General features: G+C 49.2%; 1 protein-coding gene across 2 annotated transcripts in view; it reads left to right on the forward strand.

Moving 5' to 3' along the window:
• Positions 1 to 17,680, forward strand: part of TGFBRAP1 (transforming growth factor beta receptor associated protein 1) — a 73,617-nt gene that overhangs the window by 51,960 nt on the left and 3,977 nt on the right. For both annotated transcript variants that reach the window (XM_045077617.1, XM_004764374.3), the window contains exons 5-11: positions 3,816 to 3,898; positions 6,991 to 7,332; positions 9,205 to 9,262; positions 11,081 to 11,224; positions 13,090 to 13,233; positions 13,794 to 13,953; positions 15,877 to 16,310. In XM_045077617.1, the coding sequence (XP_044933552.1) occupies positions 3,816 to 3,898; positions 6,991 to 7,332; positions 9,205 to 9,262; positions 11,081 to 11,224; positions 13,090 to 13,233; positions 13,794 to 13,953; positions 15,877 to 16,310 (1,365 nt within the window). The remainder of the gene's footprint in view (positions 1 to 3,815; positions 3,899 to 6,990; positions 7,333 to 9,204; positions 9,263 to 11,080; positions 11,225 to 13,089; positions 13,234 to 13,793; positions 13,954 to 15,876; positions 16,311 to 17,680) is intronic.

Raw genomic sequence — 17,680 nt, forward strand, 5'->3', positions numbered from 1 at the left:
TGGGGGACAGAGTTAACTTAAAATACATCACGTATTTCTGCAGCTGCACAGAAATTCATAGCATCGATTACCTCTGGAGCGCCACTGGCTGCGACTGCTGTGGGAGGGAGACTCTTCATTAAACCCCTTTGAATGTTTGGAAATTTGAGCTTTATGAATGCATTACTTCCATTATAAATCTTAAAAAATACAGGAGAAAAAGACTACATGCACGTGTGTGAAGAAAAAAAAATCGAAGAGCAAGGGGCTTTTGTACTTAGAATGTCATTTTTCTTCTTAGTGTATCCTTTGCAAGAATCAGGACCTGTGCTTTGGGTAGGGTTCCTTATGCATGTTGAGTTCCTCCGGCCTCTTCTCCGGCCCCTGCACCTGCTGGCCCTCACTGTCCCTGTCTGTGGAACTGACCACTTTTCCTGCTTTGCATGTATATCTGTCACACGACTGATTCCGGAGCAGGGTTTCTAGTCTGCATGTCACCGGACCCTGGCTCTGGGATGGGGGTGGGTGCAGAACAGAAAGGTTCTGTTTTACACAGTTGCGTTAACTAGGTTTCTTAACTAGAGGATTTCTCAGAGCTTTTAATACACTAATATCTATTGTGATCCCTAAGAGGCCATATAGCATGTATTTTTATTACTATCTTTCTGTGAGTTCCCAAGAATGGGTATATGTAAAATACATTATTTTATACATTATGGATTTGTATTACATATGTAGGTGTGTGTGTATGTGTGACATGTAAATAATCTTTATGTATCTTTTGTATTTACCAGTATTTACAATAAATACACACTCATGTGCATACACATATATATTTGTGTCCAATCTTAATGAGGATGGATTGCCTTTTGAACAAGGAGAGAATGTCATGGCCACTTGGGTGGGACAACTGTTTCACCCTGTGTATTTTTGGAAAGGTCTTTCTATTTAGTCAGTAACTAAGTGAGCAGAGTTTTGAAATAAGTTTTTTAAAAGCCTAAAACCCACTGCTGCAGTATGTATTACAAGAGAAGGTCTGAATACAGTTAAAAGTCCAACATTCTTACCAATTTTTGTTTAGAGTTGGGTTGTACTCATTTTACGGGAATGATATGTATGTACCAGATAGCCCAAGTCTTCTTGATCTTACAGGGCCTTATAACCTGAATCTTATGCGTAGTCTCATGTCAAGAGTAGGCTGTACTCTGGATCTGTAATGGTTTGTATCCGGCGTGTAATGACCACACCTGGTGGTTTCTCTGCACTAGACCTGCAGTCATCCTTGGAAGGAAGCGGGTGTGCCCGTTCGCCCTGCCCTCCTGGAGATGGGCCCACTGGCAAAGCCAAAAGCAGTGCCCTTGATGGGGGAGGGGGATCCAGGCCTGACCCTAGAAGTGGGCTTTCTGCCCTTTAAAAAGAAGCCTCTCTGTAAATAGAATAGAATAGAATCTTCTGCTTCACAAAATTTCTGGTTACCCAAAGCATGACAGAAATCTCAATTCAGAAACAGAATAGTAGAAACAGAATTTGACTTCACTTTGACCTTGCTCCCAGAGTACACGTGACCTCTTCCACCTGGCTGGTGGGGGCCCTGTGTCTCTGTGCAGAGCAGATACCAAGTGGTACTTATAAGAGTTCTGTTGGGCTAATTTACGCCCTTGGCCTGGGACTTCTGATAGCTGCCTTATGCCAAGGGACAAATCAGAAAGTTGAAAGGACAGCTGAAGACTCCATTGTGCTAGCTCTGCCACTGGGGAGATAAACAGACTTTCTTGTTCTCTCTCCTCACATGGCCATCTTTCTTGTCCTTCTGCTGGCCGCCCTGACTCCAGGTCTGTAACCCTGCCTCACCTGTGTGGAGGGCCAGAGAAGCTGTCAGTCAGAGGGGATGGTCTGGCAAGGAGACAGTCACTTTCAGAGCACCAGGAATCAGCTGTGCTTGCTGAAGTTTCTGATCAGGTGCTTTCGGGTCTGAGTCAGTGGTGTGTTGTGTAGCCTTTGTGGTTCCACGTCTAGGTGCTTCTATTCAGGATGACGGGATCTCTTTGCATGCTTCTTCTAAGTCTGCTTCTAGCATTCGCGGACTCAAATACAGAAATAACTCCATATTCTTGGAGATGGGGCGTGTTTGCAGAAGTGGTTTTTATTTCCCTTTAGGAAGGGAAAGAGTAGAGGGCATTTGAGTCCTGCAACCACGCGGAGTAAATCATGATTCGGCTGATTGCTCTTCAGCAGGCCGGAGATCAAGAATTCTTCTACTGCAGATGACGGCTCCTTCTTATCCTTTCTGCTAGGTGGATGGTCTTCATCGCATCTGCTTCCAGAAATGCAGCGGTCATTCCCGTACAACAGAACCCACTCCTGTCTGCTTATTGTTGGGGGGATTAAATAGGCCAGTTTTTAGGCCACACATGGTTGCTGTCAGGGAAGAAAGGTAAAGGCAAGTGGTAAGGAGATGAAAAAGCAACCTGCCTTTTCTGACTTCTCTCAGGGAATGTCTGAGGGGAGAGGGAGGAAATGCTACACTATTGAGAACTTTTTAAAACTACAGCGAAAGCCCCTTTTAAAGCTGATGTAAGGGAACGGAACTAATGGTCTCTAGGTGCCAACTGTCTCCACTTCCCTCTCTTTTTCAGTGAGTAGCAGTGTTAACTGCCTGCTGTATACCTTGGTGACTCAGTGGGTGAAAAAAATTGGGCTTTAGAATCCAAAATGTCTGCTTTTTAAATCCCAGCTCAGCCACTTACAACTTCACGAACTGTGGCTAAGATCTTAACTATCCCTCCATCTGAGTTCCCAAATACCGAGGAGATAGCTCTTCAGATCCAGAAGGCCTTCCTGAGTGGCAGGTGTCATGCTGGGGTGTGGGGCTACGAAGAGGAATAATATACGTGTCATACCGCCAAGGACTTCATGGCTCACAGGACAGCACAGTGGTTGGAGGATGGAGGAATTGAATTCCCAGGGTTTGGAATATGATTGGAGTCTTTGATCGTGAGGAGGTGACCACCTGACTGTGGGATGGCACCAGTATGAACAGAGTGAAGAGGCATGTCCAAGAGCTCCTTGAAGCAAAGGATGCTTGCAGCTCCGGCACTGACCAAGCTGGACAGCGACAGGAGGGGGCGGGGTTAAGACATTACAGGAGAGTTCTCTAGAGTGCCCTTTGCTCTTGCTGGATGTCATAAGAAAGTTCCATGGTCAAGGAAATCTGGGCAATTCTGGTTGAAACCGAGATCACTGGCAGCTTGATGGCAGGAATTCTGCCTGGGGAGTGTGACCGTGGGCCAGGCACCTCCAGGAGAGGGACTAGGAAAGCATGTGGGTTTATCTGTCTGCTGACTAAATGGCATTGGCCTTGTGCTCTGAGGGATACTCAGAAGTGAAGTGTCAGTTCCAGAGGAGTGGAAGCATGGGGAGCAGCTTCTGGGCCTCTAGAGACGCTGGGGCTGTTGCTCTCTGTCTGAGCCACCAGAAGTAGAAGCTGTCCCCCTAGCCCTATGAGTTAAGGAGGAGGAGGACAGAAGATAAAAGGACACATTGGGGAAGAGGATGAGATTTATGGGGGAAGATCCTTGGAGAGGGAAGAATAGTCAAATAGAGAAGAACTTCATTTCAGGAATGCAGAGTTTGTTCATTGACACACACATGCACAGAAATATATTTGTATTGGAAATAATCTCATATATGCCATGTTTTTTCTTTACCTTATAACTTCTGATTTCTGTGTAATCCTGAACATTGGGTTTGCGTTCTGACCACAGAGAACGCAATGCTGGTTTTGTGAGGTTTTGCGGGGTCTATCAGAGATGAATTCAACCTATCTTTCCTTGCAGGTAATGTACAGAAGGATTCTGCAGCAGGCCGGGTTTATACAGTTTGCACAACTTCAGTTCCTGGAAGCTAAAGAGCTCTTCAGGTAAATTTGAGGTGTTGATAGCAAGCCTTCCCATGTGTCCCTCTGTGGTCAAGACCATCTCTACCGTGATACCGTGAGGGGAATTGTTGCCTTGGTTAGATTGTGCTTCAGGGGGAATTGGGGACGCTTGTTGACAACAGCACCCACCAACAGTTGAAAGAAACAGCTCATTTCTCCCCGCTATTCCCTAGCCTCAGTTTACCTGCCCTGTGTCTCGAAGAGGGTAGAGGCTGAGGAGGAGGGGGCACCCATAACGGTCCTGTGGAGAGGGAAGAAGGGAGTCCTAGAGTGAACTCAGTAATGCAGGGGATTCCTAGAAATATGCTGCTCTTGCTCACTTTTCCTTCTTTTCAGAGATTTTTTTTTCTTAAAGATTTTATTTATTTATTTGACAGAGAGAAATCACAAGTAGACTGAGAGGCAGGCAGAGAGAGAGAGGGAAGCAGGCTCCCTGCTGAGCAGAGAGCCCGATGCGGGACTCGATCCCAGGACCCTGAGATCATGACCTGAGCCGAAGGCAACGGCTTAACCCACTGAGCCACCCAGGTGCCCCCCTTCTCTTCAGAGATTTAACGGAAAATCGGAAGTTTAGGAATAGAGCAGGTGCCCCTGGGAAGACTGGTAAAAACTGTGCTCCTTCTAAGACTTCACAAGGAAACGTTTGTAAGGACAAGTTAGGACCTGAGTTTTCAGGCCATCTAACTAGACTAGATCCTGCATGTTTTAGAGCCATCTCAAGGATAAAGGGTGTCTAAAGCGTTGAACAGATCCTTCACATCTGGGGAGCGGCCGGAGCAGAGCACGGCTCAGGAGCATGCTGTCTGCCACCTGTTCCACAGGCTCTTGGACTCACCACCTCTCTGGCCTCCTGCTCTGTCACACTGGGGGCTGAGGGAACAGGGTTCTGAGTCAAGAAGGAGTCACTAAGTGAATAGCCATGCCCCCTCTAACTTATACTTAGGTCATATTCTGTGTGGTGTTCTCATCTGTTCTTGGCAGGAGCAGTAACTGGGGGACTCATGTAGGTTCTTCGTCCCTGTGGACCTCGCTCTCTTCTGTCCTGCCTGTTCTGTCCCTGCAGCGTCAAAAACCTTCTCATTTGGGTCCATCTTCTCATGGGTTAATCTGGAATAGTGGGCGAGTGGTCATAATCTGTTCCTAGAACAGTTCACAGATTTTTCTAACAGAATAGCTGTAGGTTCTGTCAGTCATTAATACAAGGCTCCCCTGTCTTTCACGCTTCAACCCCTTCATAGCATAAACTGACGGCTGCTCCATTGTCAAAATGTGACCGAGAGAATTGGTCCTCAAAGCAGGCAGGCCCAAGGCAAGTGCTCCCTTCCTGCGCCCACAGCAGACGTTTCTAGTAACGTGGGATTTTTTTTTCCTTATTGATGTGGGACTTGTCCTTGTATTCCATCTCAGTTTGGTGGAGAAGCCACAAGCGCCAACACGTTGTGGTTGGCACCCAAGAGAGAACCTCTGTGGGACTCGTGTTGTGGGCCCCTCTGCTCTGTGTCTGTCCCCTGAGATGTGATACAGCCCATCCTCGTGTGCAGTCAGGTCAGCACTCCTCCTGGGAAGCAGACCTGGCCCAAGAATCAGAGCCAGAGTGCGGGGTGAGACTGCCGCCTGCTTTCCTGGCGTACCCGTGCAAGTATGGACAGCAGCCGTGGGCCCGCCGGGCAGCAGTGTGGGTGCCGCTCTGCAGTGGGGGTGGGGCATTCTGAGGGCAGATGCAGAGCACAGGCTCGGATTGGGATTTGGCTGCATCCTAAATGATGAGAAGCTTCCCAAATTGGGAATCTTACAGTCTGTACCCCTTGGGCTAGATAATTTGTTAGAGGTGCTCTCTCATGCATCGGAGTAACCCTGGGCCTCTATTCACTCAGTGCCAATACACCTGCCAGTGGTGATCGGAAGTATCCTCAGACATGGCTCGGTGTCCCCCAGGGAGCACAAATGCTGCCATGAGGGCTTTTGCTTTAGGCAGAAGGAACAAGGCAGCAGAGGCCAGGCGTGAAGTGTGTAAACCGGAGAGGTGATGGGTGGAGCTGAAGCGTCAGAGTGTGGGAGGGATGGTGGAAACCGACGCTGTGAGGGCATTGGGAGCAGCTGGGAAGGCCCCAGAATGCTGTGCTCAGAGATCTGGGGTTTATCCTCAAGAGGCCCAGCACCATGGAAAGTGACTAGAGGGCAGGAGTGGAAGGAAGGAGAACTAGAGGATGGAAGTCGGGGAGGAGGAGAGACTGTCCAAACTTGAAGGAAAGCGGATGTCGTGAACATTGCCGGGAGTGAAGACCCCAAGCCCAACCTAGGGTTCCCATTCATGTCTGGGAACCCTGCGTCTACTTCCGCAAGAGGGACCCCTGGTAGGGCTGCTCCGGGGCCAGCATTGAGGTCTGCAGCTCCTTTATGCTGCCGCTGCTATCACAGTGGACAGCACAAGCAGGCCGGGGGCACAGCGGGGGACAGGGCCAGCAGGAAAGCAGAGGTGGGATGTCACCAGACGGGCTCCATGGCCTTGCACAGTTAGGATACCACTGGAGTTGTGGTCTAACCTTATGCTCCAAGTTGTGGCCTAACTTTATGCTCTAAGAGGACATTGAGAGTCACCACAGAAACAGCCTCACAAATCCTCCCACGGCTCTCATCATAGGATCTTTGATGAGGAAACTGTAAGTCACCTTCTGGCAAAGTCCCTTGTTTATGAACCAGTGAGCAAACCTGTTTATAGTTTGGTGCCAGGACAAGCATTGGCTTCAGAAGGATGGTCCTTCACCGTTGACCAGACGGCGTTCCTTTCTTGGCCTTAGTTTCCAGGGAGTCTGCTGCTCCCTTGGTGTTAGGACCCTCTCAGGGGTCTTGATACTCATGTCAGCACCGGCAGTGCATGTGTCTTCCTGCATGTCCCCCTCTGTGCTTCATTGGAATTGCGTGGGGGCACACAGTGCGCCGTGCTCTGCCACGCCGCCTACACATCCAGTTCTCCGCGAGCGGGTGTGGACGTGCCCACCCCCCGTGTTGTTTTGTGCGCCTATGTGTACTCTTTCTCTCTTTTTGCTTCATTTAGTTTGACACTGTAATTGCAGAAGCGGCCAGCTTGACGTCCGGGAGCTGATCTCTCTCTACCCCTTCCTGTTGCCCACCTCCTCCTCATTCACACGGTCCCACCCTCCTCTCCACGAGTACGCAGACCTGCACCAGCTGACCCAGGGGGACCAGGAGAAGATGGCCAAGTGTAAGCGCTTCCTCATGAGCTACCTAAACGAAGTCCGCAGCACAGAGGTCGCCAATGGCTACAAAGAGGACATCGACACGGCCCTGCTCAAGCTATACGCGGAGGCTGACCACGACAGCCTGCTGGACCTCCTGGTCACCGAGAACTCCTGTCTCCTCACCGACAGCGCTGCCTGGCTGGAGAAGCACAACAAGTGAGTGTTCCCTTCCCATGTGCAGCCAGGGCCCCTTGAAGGTGCTGCAGCTGCTGTGCCTCAGGCCCCGCAAGACTCTTCCCGTGACAGCTGGGCACCCCCCAGCTTGGACACCCACCTTGGCAGAGTCTGCAGACTCCTGGAAGGTCTCGGAAAGCATACACTCTCACAGCCCGTCATAGGCCCAGTCAGTGCATGAAGTGATTCTTAGCATCCCCATCTGTACTGCTCCACGTAGGGCTCACCCGTGGATGTTGGTAAAATTTGCAGCGCGCTTTAGTCATTCACGGCCAGATTACACAGACAGATAGCTGGGTAAAAAGGTTAAAAGGGAGACTTCTTGATCTTGTTGATAAACACATATGGCTTAAAACTCTGCCTTCATCATGAGCATGAGTTGGTAGACAGCTGTATCCTTGCCACGTGCACAAGGGCAGTCACCCACAGTCCCTGACTGGGTAGGAGCCATTACTGCTTTGTTCTGGGCAGGTACGGGGTTCAGCGGGGGGGTGAGGGAGTTCTTTAAAAGTGTTGGATGACCCCTAGACTCCTTTAAGGAGTAAGATTCTTCCTCTGTCATTTTTGTTACGTATTTGGAATGATAGAAGGACTGACGAAGGCCCACAGGAACCACGGGTGTCACAGACCCAGATCCTGCCTCTGCGTGGGTACTGGCTCTTCCCACACTTTCCCTCAGTTTCCCAGATAGACTGTGGAAGGGAGTTGCTTTGTTTAGGAACCAGAAAATACACTGATGCCTCGTGGTAGTGATGGGGTGTGGTGGGGTCCAGAGAGTCGGCTTAACCTCCCGAAAGGCTGAGGAGAAGAGGCAGACTCCAGCAAAGAGTTCGATACCTTGAGAGTTCGCTCTCAGAGGGCGACCCAACATGTCCCCCAGGTCCGCTTGTTCCCGTCACCAGCTGGGGATGGGGAGGATGGGGAGCAGGGCACCGTGTGAACCTGGGGAGGCTGTGAACAGTCATGCCATATTATCACCAACGTTTTCCACACACAAGTGAGAAGACGGAGGGCCGGTAGGCATTCCACTTGCTCAAGACCATACAGTCCCAAAGTAACGGAACCTGAATTGAAACTCAGGGCCTAGAACCCTGGGTACCCTCCCTGGACTCCCCCTGACCTGATCTCTGTGCTGGCTGGGTACTGTGGGCCTGTGTTGCTCTTGTTCGTGTTCAGATTGCTGACCCCATCTTTCAGTAATAGCTCAGATGACACACCTTCTGAGTATTCTTTGAATACTTCATGTTGGGTTAACAGTAATCACCTGAAGAGATACAAAATTATATCAATATTTAAGGAAATTATAAAGCAAATCCAAATAGAATTTTCTGTAGTATAATTATGATTTTATTTTTTAGCTTGTCCTAGAATTTTCTGTAGTATAATTATGATTTTATTTTTTAGCTTGTCCTAGACTTGAGGATGATCCGTTTTGGAAGTTGATAGGGCATACATTTGATTGATTTAATTTTTTAAGATTTTATTTATTTGAGAGAGAGAGGAAGTGAGAGAGTGAACACTAGCAGGGGGAGCAGCAGGCAGAGGGAGACGTGGACTCCCTGCTGAGCACAGAGCCCGATGCAGGGCTCAATCCCAGGGCCCTGAGACCATGACCTGAGCTGAAGGCAGGCACTTAACCAACTGGACCACCCAGGCACCCCAGTAGGGCATATGTTTTAATAACAGAAGTAAATAAACAGAAATGAGGATCTCTTTGTCATTGAAAATTTGTTGTTGAACTCTGAGTTGAACCAAGTATAGGGGACCAGAGGGACCAGGGGTCTGTCACTGGGTGGGTGCCAGCCATAGCAGGTGGTTGGGAGAGAGCATACTCACTTCCTTGTTTTCTTTCAGGTATTTTGCACTTGGACTACTCTATCATTATAATAACCAAGATGCTGCTGCTGTTCAGGTGAGTTCAAAAGCATTTTAGCCTGATTTTTAAACATCACTATCCTTTAACTCGGTATTACTTGGGGAAAAAATTTCCCAAGTTGATAGAGACTGCTTTTGTCTGACCTATAACATTTTCTACAGAAGGAAATTAATATACTGTTTTAGAAAGTGAATTCCTTGAGAAATGTCAGCCAACGGTTTTCTTTTCTTTGTCTTTACAATTCTTTCAAAGACGTTATCAGGACTGAGTTTTTGAAAATTTAAGAAATAAAACGAACTGATTGCTGAACCCTCAGGCCTGTGACATCACCGCCTTACTGGGAAATTAAGCCTGGGGACAGCCGTTTGCTTGGAACTTCCACAGTTGATGACAGTAACTATTGCCAGTGGGCAGGGTACATCATTCTCCCTATGTCACCTGTGACAGAACTGAAGCCAGTCAAGGCCGGTCCCTTACCCGGGGTCCCAGCCCTGCTCAGCGGTAGCACAGATATTTGAACCGCTATTCCAGGTGGCCCTGGCAGAGATACTGTGCCGGAGATAAAATGCCACACTTATCTCGTCTCCTGTCTTGTCTTGCCTCTCTTGTGAGGCAGCTTGTGACTGGTCAGAAGACATCCTCTCCTTCTGTCACTTGTTCTCCACTGGAGTCTGTGCTATAGTTTCCTCAGGGGCCTTTTTGTTTTCTTCTGTGAGTGGCCGAGAACATTAGCCACTGTCTCCAAGCTAAAGTCAGCCTTGGGCTGTCACTGTCATGGTAACATGATTGCAGATGAGGTTTAAAAAAAAAAACAAAAACTGGTTTCCATCAACATGGACCCCGATTTGGACATCAAGGGCAATATTTTTATACTCTAAAACATGCAGCTGTAGGAATTACGGCCTGATATAAATATAATAGTGACATCAGCAGAGCCATAGAGAGAGGAGGGATTGGTAAAATCAAAGTAATACAAAAGAAATCTGTATATGTGGCAGAATTCTGCTGTAAAAAATAATAACACTTTCCATGTGTGATTAGCTTATTCGGTGTGAGGATGTTAGTGTTAAGGAAACTGGTATCATAGGAAAAGTTCCCATGCTGATACCAGGATCACAGAGATGACATTGCCAGCCCTGTTTTTTGGGCTTCTCGAGAATAGCATGGTCCTAAAGTGCAGCGTGGTGGACAAGCAGATTGGGTACAGGAGATGTGGTATGGGATGTAGGGCCAGCCTCCGCCTCCCCGCCCCCCTGTGATGTGGCCCCATTCTGGGTTTCCGAAAGGAAGGTTCGGTTTACACAACAGGGAAGTTTCTGGATGAAATAGCAAGGGACTGTTGTTGGCAACTCTCATGAGCCCCCATGCACCAGACAGAACACTAGAGGACAGAATGGCCAGTATTTTTGAAGACATGGTGTCTGACTATCACAGTTCACAAGAGACTTCAAAGTCAAGGATTCCTGTGATGGGGGAGGTAGAAACAGCCCTGCGGATGGAGGCAGGTGAATTTCTTGTTCTGTGTGGAGATGCTGTCAGTGATCGTTTATTACATGAAGAAACATTTGTAATACATCTACCTCTTCCCTTATGATGTGTTTCCTATTTGTATTACTGCACTATCATTAGAAAGGAAAGACAGAAAATCCGCGGCTTTATCTCCTTGATTTCCTGGACCACATCTACTACATATATGGCTTTATTTCTCCGAAAACCTTAAAATTGACTTAGGCATTCAGAATTTGTCCTACCACTTTCAAGTATCAGAAGGCCAAATAAGTAAACATATGCCCCTCCTTAGCTAACTCTAAAGGGTATGTAACTTTCCATTTCTTCTTCTTTCCTCCTCTCCAGCTCTGGGTGAACATTGTGAATGGGGACATTCATGACTCCACTCGCTCAGACCTGTACGAATACGTCGTCGACTTCCTTACCTATAGCTTAGACCAGGAACTCGTGTGGAAGTATGCTGATTGGGTCCTGCAGAAAAGCGAAGAGGTTTGTGGGTCATAAATGCTCTTTTATGGGGGGTGGCTGTTAGCAAAACTGGAAGACTTGATTTTCAGTGAGAAATAAGCCACCAGGCTACAAGCCTCACCCTGTCTGTAGTTTGCTCCCTTCTAATACCTCTCCTTGCTCCACCGGAGTCCCGGCTCTTTGGAAAGTTCTGCATCTCCGTCCTTCTGAGATGCACTGGTCTGCTTCTTTGTCTGGGGCAGGCCATATTTTTATAGAAAGGGAGAAAGCATAGCCAGGTCACATTCTTAGCATCTTCTGAAAAATGTGTGTGTCTATGTGACTCCCCACGCCTGACCAAGTATGACACTAATGCACCGTCGCCTTGCAGGGTGTGGGGACCAGGCCACTGCAGGCCCACCCTTGTCCTCTCTCTGTGCCACAGCCCCTGGTGTGGAAGTTGAGGGTCTGGAGGAAGGAGGGAGCCCTGAGTGTCCTTGCTGTCCAGGAGGCTGAGAAGGGACAGCAGGGAGGAAACACGCTGAGGAAGCAGCTGGGGCTGCTGTGGGGGAGGGAGGAGGCACAACATTCTCAGGACTCCTCAGTGAAGCCCCAAGATGACGGGAAGACAGATAGTTGTGGCATTTTGGTTCTCACTGTTGAAAACAGGAACATTTCCTCAGCTCCCCTTGGAGAGACAGACTTAGCTTTGTGACGTAGGACCTTCATCATAAACAGAGTTTTCTCTGTCACATCTGCTGTTCTGAAATCTCCACTGGCGTATGTCCTCCGTGGTGCTGTCTGACCTGGAGGTCTGAGCCCGTGGGCTCATGTACTTCTTACTCCATCGTACTTTGCCTGTGTGCACACCCAAAGCTGTCAAAAGCGCTGGGCTCTTCCCAGTGCTGATAGATGGCATCAGCGAATCATTCCCAGAATTCTGTCTATTCTGATAGATGGTATCAGCCTGATGATACGCCAGGCACTCAACGTACGTCATCTCTGTTAAATATCCCAGCAGGGTCACGGGGTAGAGACTACAGGCGAGGAAACCGAAGCTGAGCTCTGGAAACTTCCCTAGGTCGCACAGTTGGTTCAGTACTGATCCGGGCTTCCAAAACTCAAAATTCACAATCAGGGTAGCTGTGTGGTGTGACCCATGGGGTGCAGGTCTGCGTGAGCTACAGTGAGCATGTGTCCGTGACTGCCCGGGGAGGAATGGCGTGTGTTTCCTCCCCTACTCGACCCATTCACGTTTCCTTAGAAGACGGGTCTGCCACAGCGAGCTCCATTCGACAGGCGCGGGAAGGCTGTCCAGAAACTTGCCCCGGTGGGTGTGCACAGATGAGCCACATCGTGGGGGTGTGTGCAGAGCCCTGGGTTTACAGGATGTTCAGGACTGTACGCATTCTGTCACTCACTGCTCAGCAAGTGACCCTCCTTGTTCTCGGACGATCTTCATCATGCAAAGGATGCAGCTTCCTGGGTTGTCAAAACCTGCTACCAACAAACGTTTCTTTCTTTTATTTCTGACCCTTTGAGAATAAAGGAGGAGGTTTCAGAGTTTAGGTCACCTTTCCTATCTTTGTGTCATGCTCTGGTCTTTGTCAGTGTCCCACCATGCCTGTTTTGTCTGTATCCCCATGTTTCTGTTTTTGTTTTTTAGCTTTATTTTAGAAGTGGAAAGAAGCAGAGGGAGAGAATCACAAGCAGACTCCCCACTGAGCATGGAGCCCAATGCAGGGCTCAATCTCACGACCTGAGCCTAATTCAAGAGCTGGGTGCCTAACCGGCTGAGCCATCCAGGCACCCCTGTGTATCCCCATGTTTCTGACAACAATTTTACCCAAACATAAATGGGCAGTGCCCTCAAAAAATGTACTAGCTAATTGCTGCTCTTCTTCCAGGTTGGAGTTCAGGTTTTCACCAAGAGACCTTTGGATGAGCAGCAGAACAGTTTCAATCCGGACAGAGTACTCACTTGCCTTAAGAAGTACCCTACAGCCCTTGCCAAATACCTGGAACATCTGGTCATAGACAGGAGGCTGCAGGTGAGCCCATGGACCTGGACGAACATGGGGGGGCTGCCATGCCACAGTTGTGCTTTCAGAAACAGAATGGAACTAGGAAGCCTTTTGGCAGATGGTTCTAATGTAGTATTTTAAATGGAGCTGTTTTAAATGTTCTAATGTATTTTCAGTGCCTTGCACCCTGAGTGCTCAGCCTGTCCTCGTGGATGGGCTAGGGCACTGGAGGTTTCCGAAGATTACAGGAACATGTGGCCTTTTCTTTACCCTCCTTTTAAAATTATCCTTAAGGGAAATGAGAGAAGCTGCACGTTTTTGGAAAATACCTAAATCCTGGGGCCCTCACTTTGCAAATGAGAAACGACCCTTTTATGTTTTTTCTCATGGATGTGAAGTCTGCCTTCTGTGGATGGCAATTTCTAGATGTTTTCCATCCGGTGAGCGTGTTCTCTTCACTGCCCCTGAGACCCTGCCCTGGCTTGCCCTGCCGGCTCCACGGTCCTGGTCTGGGAGCTCCCGTGGGCTCGGGGAGCTCCAGGTTCCCGCCTGTAAATGCTGTCGGCTTGGAATTCCGTCTCCCACAGAAGGAAGAGTACCACACGCAGCTGGCCCTCCTCTACCTGGACAAGGTGCTGCAGCAGAGGTCCGGCACTGGCAGCGAGGCCGCAGAAGCCACAGACACACAGCTGAAGCTCCAGCATCTGCTCCAGAAGTCTGATTTGTACCGAGTGCACCTGCTGATAGGTGAGGGGCAGTTCACCCGTCTCTCCTCCATCCCGGTCCCCCAGCAAGGAGGGAAGGAGCTGACGAAGGCTCCGGTGTCTCTCCATGAATCCACCGGGGGGAGTCCTTGAGCCTCTTTTGGCCCTAAGTCAGCCTGCCTGCAGGGTAGGGCGAAGCTTCTCAGGCCTCCGCCCTCTACAAACAGATGTGTGCTCTTTAGCTGATGACACAAAGCTGCCCAGGGAGTTTGGAAGTCGGTCTTATCTGTTGTGCGGTCTTATCTGTTGAGGGTGCCTTCATTTAAACTGCCTTACTAGGCTTCGGCGCCCTTGAATCCCAGTTCATTCTTATGGCACCAGTGTTTGGACCAGGCTGTGCCAGCTGGCACTGTCCCCAGCTCAGGGCTGTCACCGAGCCCTGAGCCATAGGAAGGCAGGCAGGTATCTTGGACGGGAGCCTGGTTTTCATTTCCTTGGGTTGCAGAGTCTGTGGTTTTTGTGTTGTGTAAAGTGCCACGAGGCAGCACAGTGCGTACACCCAGTAGAATTAGCTAGTTTCTTGATACATTTGACATCATAGAATTTTCAGATTTGTTTTTACTGGGATTAATAATATATTTCTCTGACTTTAATGGCACTGACAGTTTTTGACTATTACCTACAGTCCATTCTCATCATTTGCCATAGTTACATTCTATAAAGTCTCCACGAACACTGAATTACTGAATCCTGAACGGTTGCTCCCAGGGAAGTACAGGGTCAGGTTCCTGCAAACCGCTGATCACAACATTTTCATCACCCATCAGTACGTTAACTTGTTTTACAAGTGCTTCTGTTTAAGACACCTTATTTAATAGGTACTGTTGATTGGTTAACATTAAACTCAGAGCTAGCAGAACTCTAGCTCAGGCTGACACACACATTTTCTCCATAAGGCACATCATAGCCCGCTTGTGCTTGGAAGCATGAGGCCACACCTCAGCACTGTGCTTGGGGCCCATTTTAAATGGCAATGTCACCAAGAGAAAAAGCACAAAAACTCAAAAATTGTGGCACTGAGTAAATCCTGGAGAGGACTGTTTGCAGAATGAGGGCTGCCACAAGAAGGCAGTGCCTCAATGGCCTCACAGGGACTCATCTGGGACCGTGCATGGCCGGTGGCTCCAATTGTGTGCCAGCCTGTGCGTGTCCGCAAATAATCCTGAAAGCCCTGTGACTGCTGGTTTGGGGATTCCATGGGAATTTGGGCAAGCAAGCCAATTCATGAATATGGAATCTGAATAATGAGGACTGGTGGCTGTATGTGCCGGGCCCAGGTCAGTACACTTGGCGTGCATTATGATGCTTTCCACAACGACCCTGTGAAATAAGTCCTATTCTTAAAAATTATGGGTTGGTGTCATTTTCCATACAGCCTAAAAACTCAGATTGCAGAAGAAACAAAGGAAGAGCTTTAGAGTCACATCAATAGGGATTTTTAACGATAGGAACCCACACTCCTTCACATGAAATATAGTTTAAATTGGAATAAAGGGGTTCACGGCACTTTTTTGCCAGGAAGGGTTAGTGTCTGAATTTAAATCAATAAAGTGCCTTTTTGCCATAGTTGAAAGATCCCGTACTAGGAAAATAGGAACGATGCCGGATTAATTGGAGGCCTGTGGCCGTGATACTCAGGTTTCGCCAGGGCCTACCAGGATGACAGGTCATTTGTTCTGTTTAGTCACTAAGCATTATTAAAAATGTGTATTCTGCCATTAGGCTCTCCCTGTGAGTAGGGAGTTTCCCCTTTGGAAACACCCAGCCCTGTGGCGGGGAGGTCCAAGCAAGCCTTGTGTGAACTGCCTAAGTCGCCGGGCACGCTTTGCCCTTTCTTGAGTGGAGAGCACCGGGCGGTGGGGGGGCAAGCTGGGGCTGGCTCTAACCACAGGCTGCTGCCACGCAGATAGAACCCGGGGTGCCGGGCTTCCCATGGAGAGCGCCATCCTGCACGGGAAGCTGGAGGAGCACGAGGAGGCCCTGCGCATCCTGGTGCATGAGCTGCGGGACTTCGCAGCGGCCGAGGACTACTGCCTGTGGCGCTCTGAGGGCAGGGACCCGCCATACCGGCAGCGGCTCTTCCACACGCTGCTGGCCATGTACCTCCAGCCCGGCCCTGCCGCGCCTGAGCTGGCCGTGGCCGCCACGGACCTCCTGAACCACCACGCGGCCGATTTCGACGCCGCCCGGGTCCTACCGCTGTTGCCAGGCAGCTGGTCGGTGCAGCTGCTGCGCCCATTCCTAACCGGGGCTGTCCGGAATAGCGTGCACGCCCGCAGGACCACTCAGGTGGCTCTGGGCCTGGCCAAGTCCGAAAACCTGATCTACAAGTACGATAAGGTGAGAGCTGGGCCCGGCCAGCCATGCCGGCTTTTAGACCCCAGTGGTGGGAGGCTGGGGGGGAGGGGGCACGTTCTATTTCTGAAACGCTAGTTCCGGGTGCATCTTCTCTGCACCTTCAGCACCTCAAATACTTGATTCTGCTCACGTAGAAGCCCAGGTATGTGGAAGCAGAGGCGGGAGCTGGACTGGCAGGTGCCGTTCTTCTCCCCGGCTAGACGGCGATGCTTGGATGGTGTTCCAGGCATCGTCCTACGCCGGGCAGCATGGGTCAGGTCATCATCTCAGCTGTCTCCTGCAGTGTCTCCTGCCATTCTCCCCATACCCTGAGGCCCAGGGAAGTCACATAGCACAGTAAGAGCCCAGACGTGGATCCCAGGCCAGCTCATACCTCCACATTCTAGGTCCCCAGCTGGTGGGCTGGGCTGCAGGAACCAGTGCCATGGACAGCCATCTTTCATTGTGTCCTCACATGGCACAGAGAGGGCAAGTGCTGGTCTCTCTTCCTCTTCTTTTTTTTTATATTAGTCCCAGGTGTACAGTACAATGATTTGATATTTCCGTGTGTGGTGATGTGATCATCACACTATGTCTGGTTAACCCCTCTCACCGCACATAATTATAGGTCTTTTTCTTAGGATGAGAACTTTTGAGATCCGTTCTCTTAGCAACTTTTAAATATACAATACGATAATGTTAACTGTAGATTCCATGGTCTACATCACATCCCACTTTCAACCCACTTTCACCCATTGCCCCACCTGTGGCAACTGCCAGTCCATTCTGTTTCTGTGAGTTGGGCTTTTTTTTTTTTTTTAAATACGATTCCATCTATTAGTGAGATCATACAGTATTTGTCTTCTTCTGTATGACTTATTTCACTTTGCTGATACCTTCTAGGTCCATTCATGTTGTTACAGCTGGTGAGCTTTCCCTCCTTTTCATGGCCGAGTAGTATTCCATCGTATAAATATATTGCATTTTCTTTATCCATTGAGGAACACCTAAGCTTTTTTATGCCTTGGCTATTGTGACTTATGCTACAGTGAACTTGGGGGTTAGTGTTTCGAGTTAGCATTTCAGTTTCCTTCAGATAAATACCCAGAAGTGGAATTGCCTAATCATGAGGTAGTTCTGTTGCTTTTTTGAGGAACCTCCATCCTCTTCTACACGAGTTTGCATTCCCACCAACAGATCACAAGCATTCCTCTTCTCCACATCCTGGCCACTTCTATTCCTCTCCTTGTAATGGTCCCAGTGCCATCCTGGGAGCCCCACCCAGTTACCTCCCAGAGGCCCCAGATACCACCCCATTGAAAATCAGAGCTTCAACATAGGAATTTGGGAGGTGGTGGGGGATATAAACATTC

Source organism: Mustela putorius, unplaced genomic scaffold, assembly GCF_011764305.1.
Source record: "Mustela putorius furo isolate JIRA1106 unplaced genomic scaffold, ASM1176430v1.1 tig00000224_pilon_pilon_pilon, whole genome shotgun sequence".
NCBI classification, from domain to species: Eukaryota; Metazoa; Chordata; class Mammalia; order Carnivora; family Mustelidae; genus Mustela; species Mustela putorius.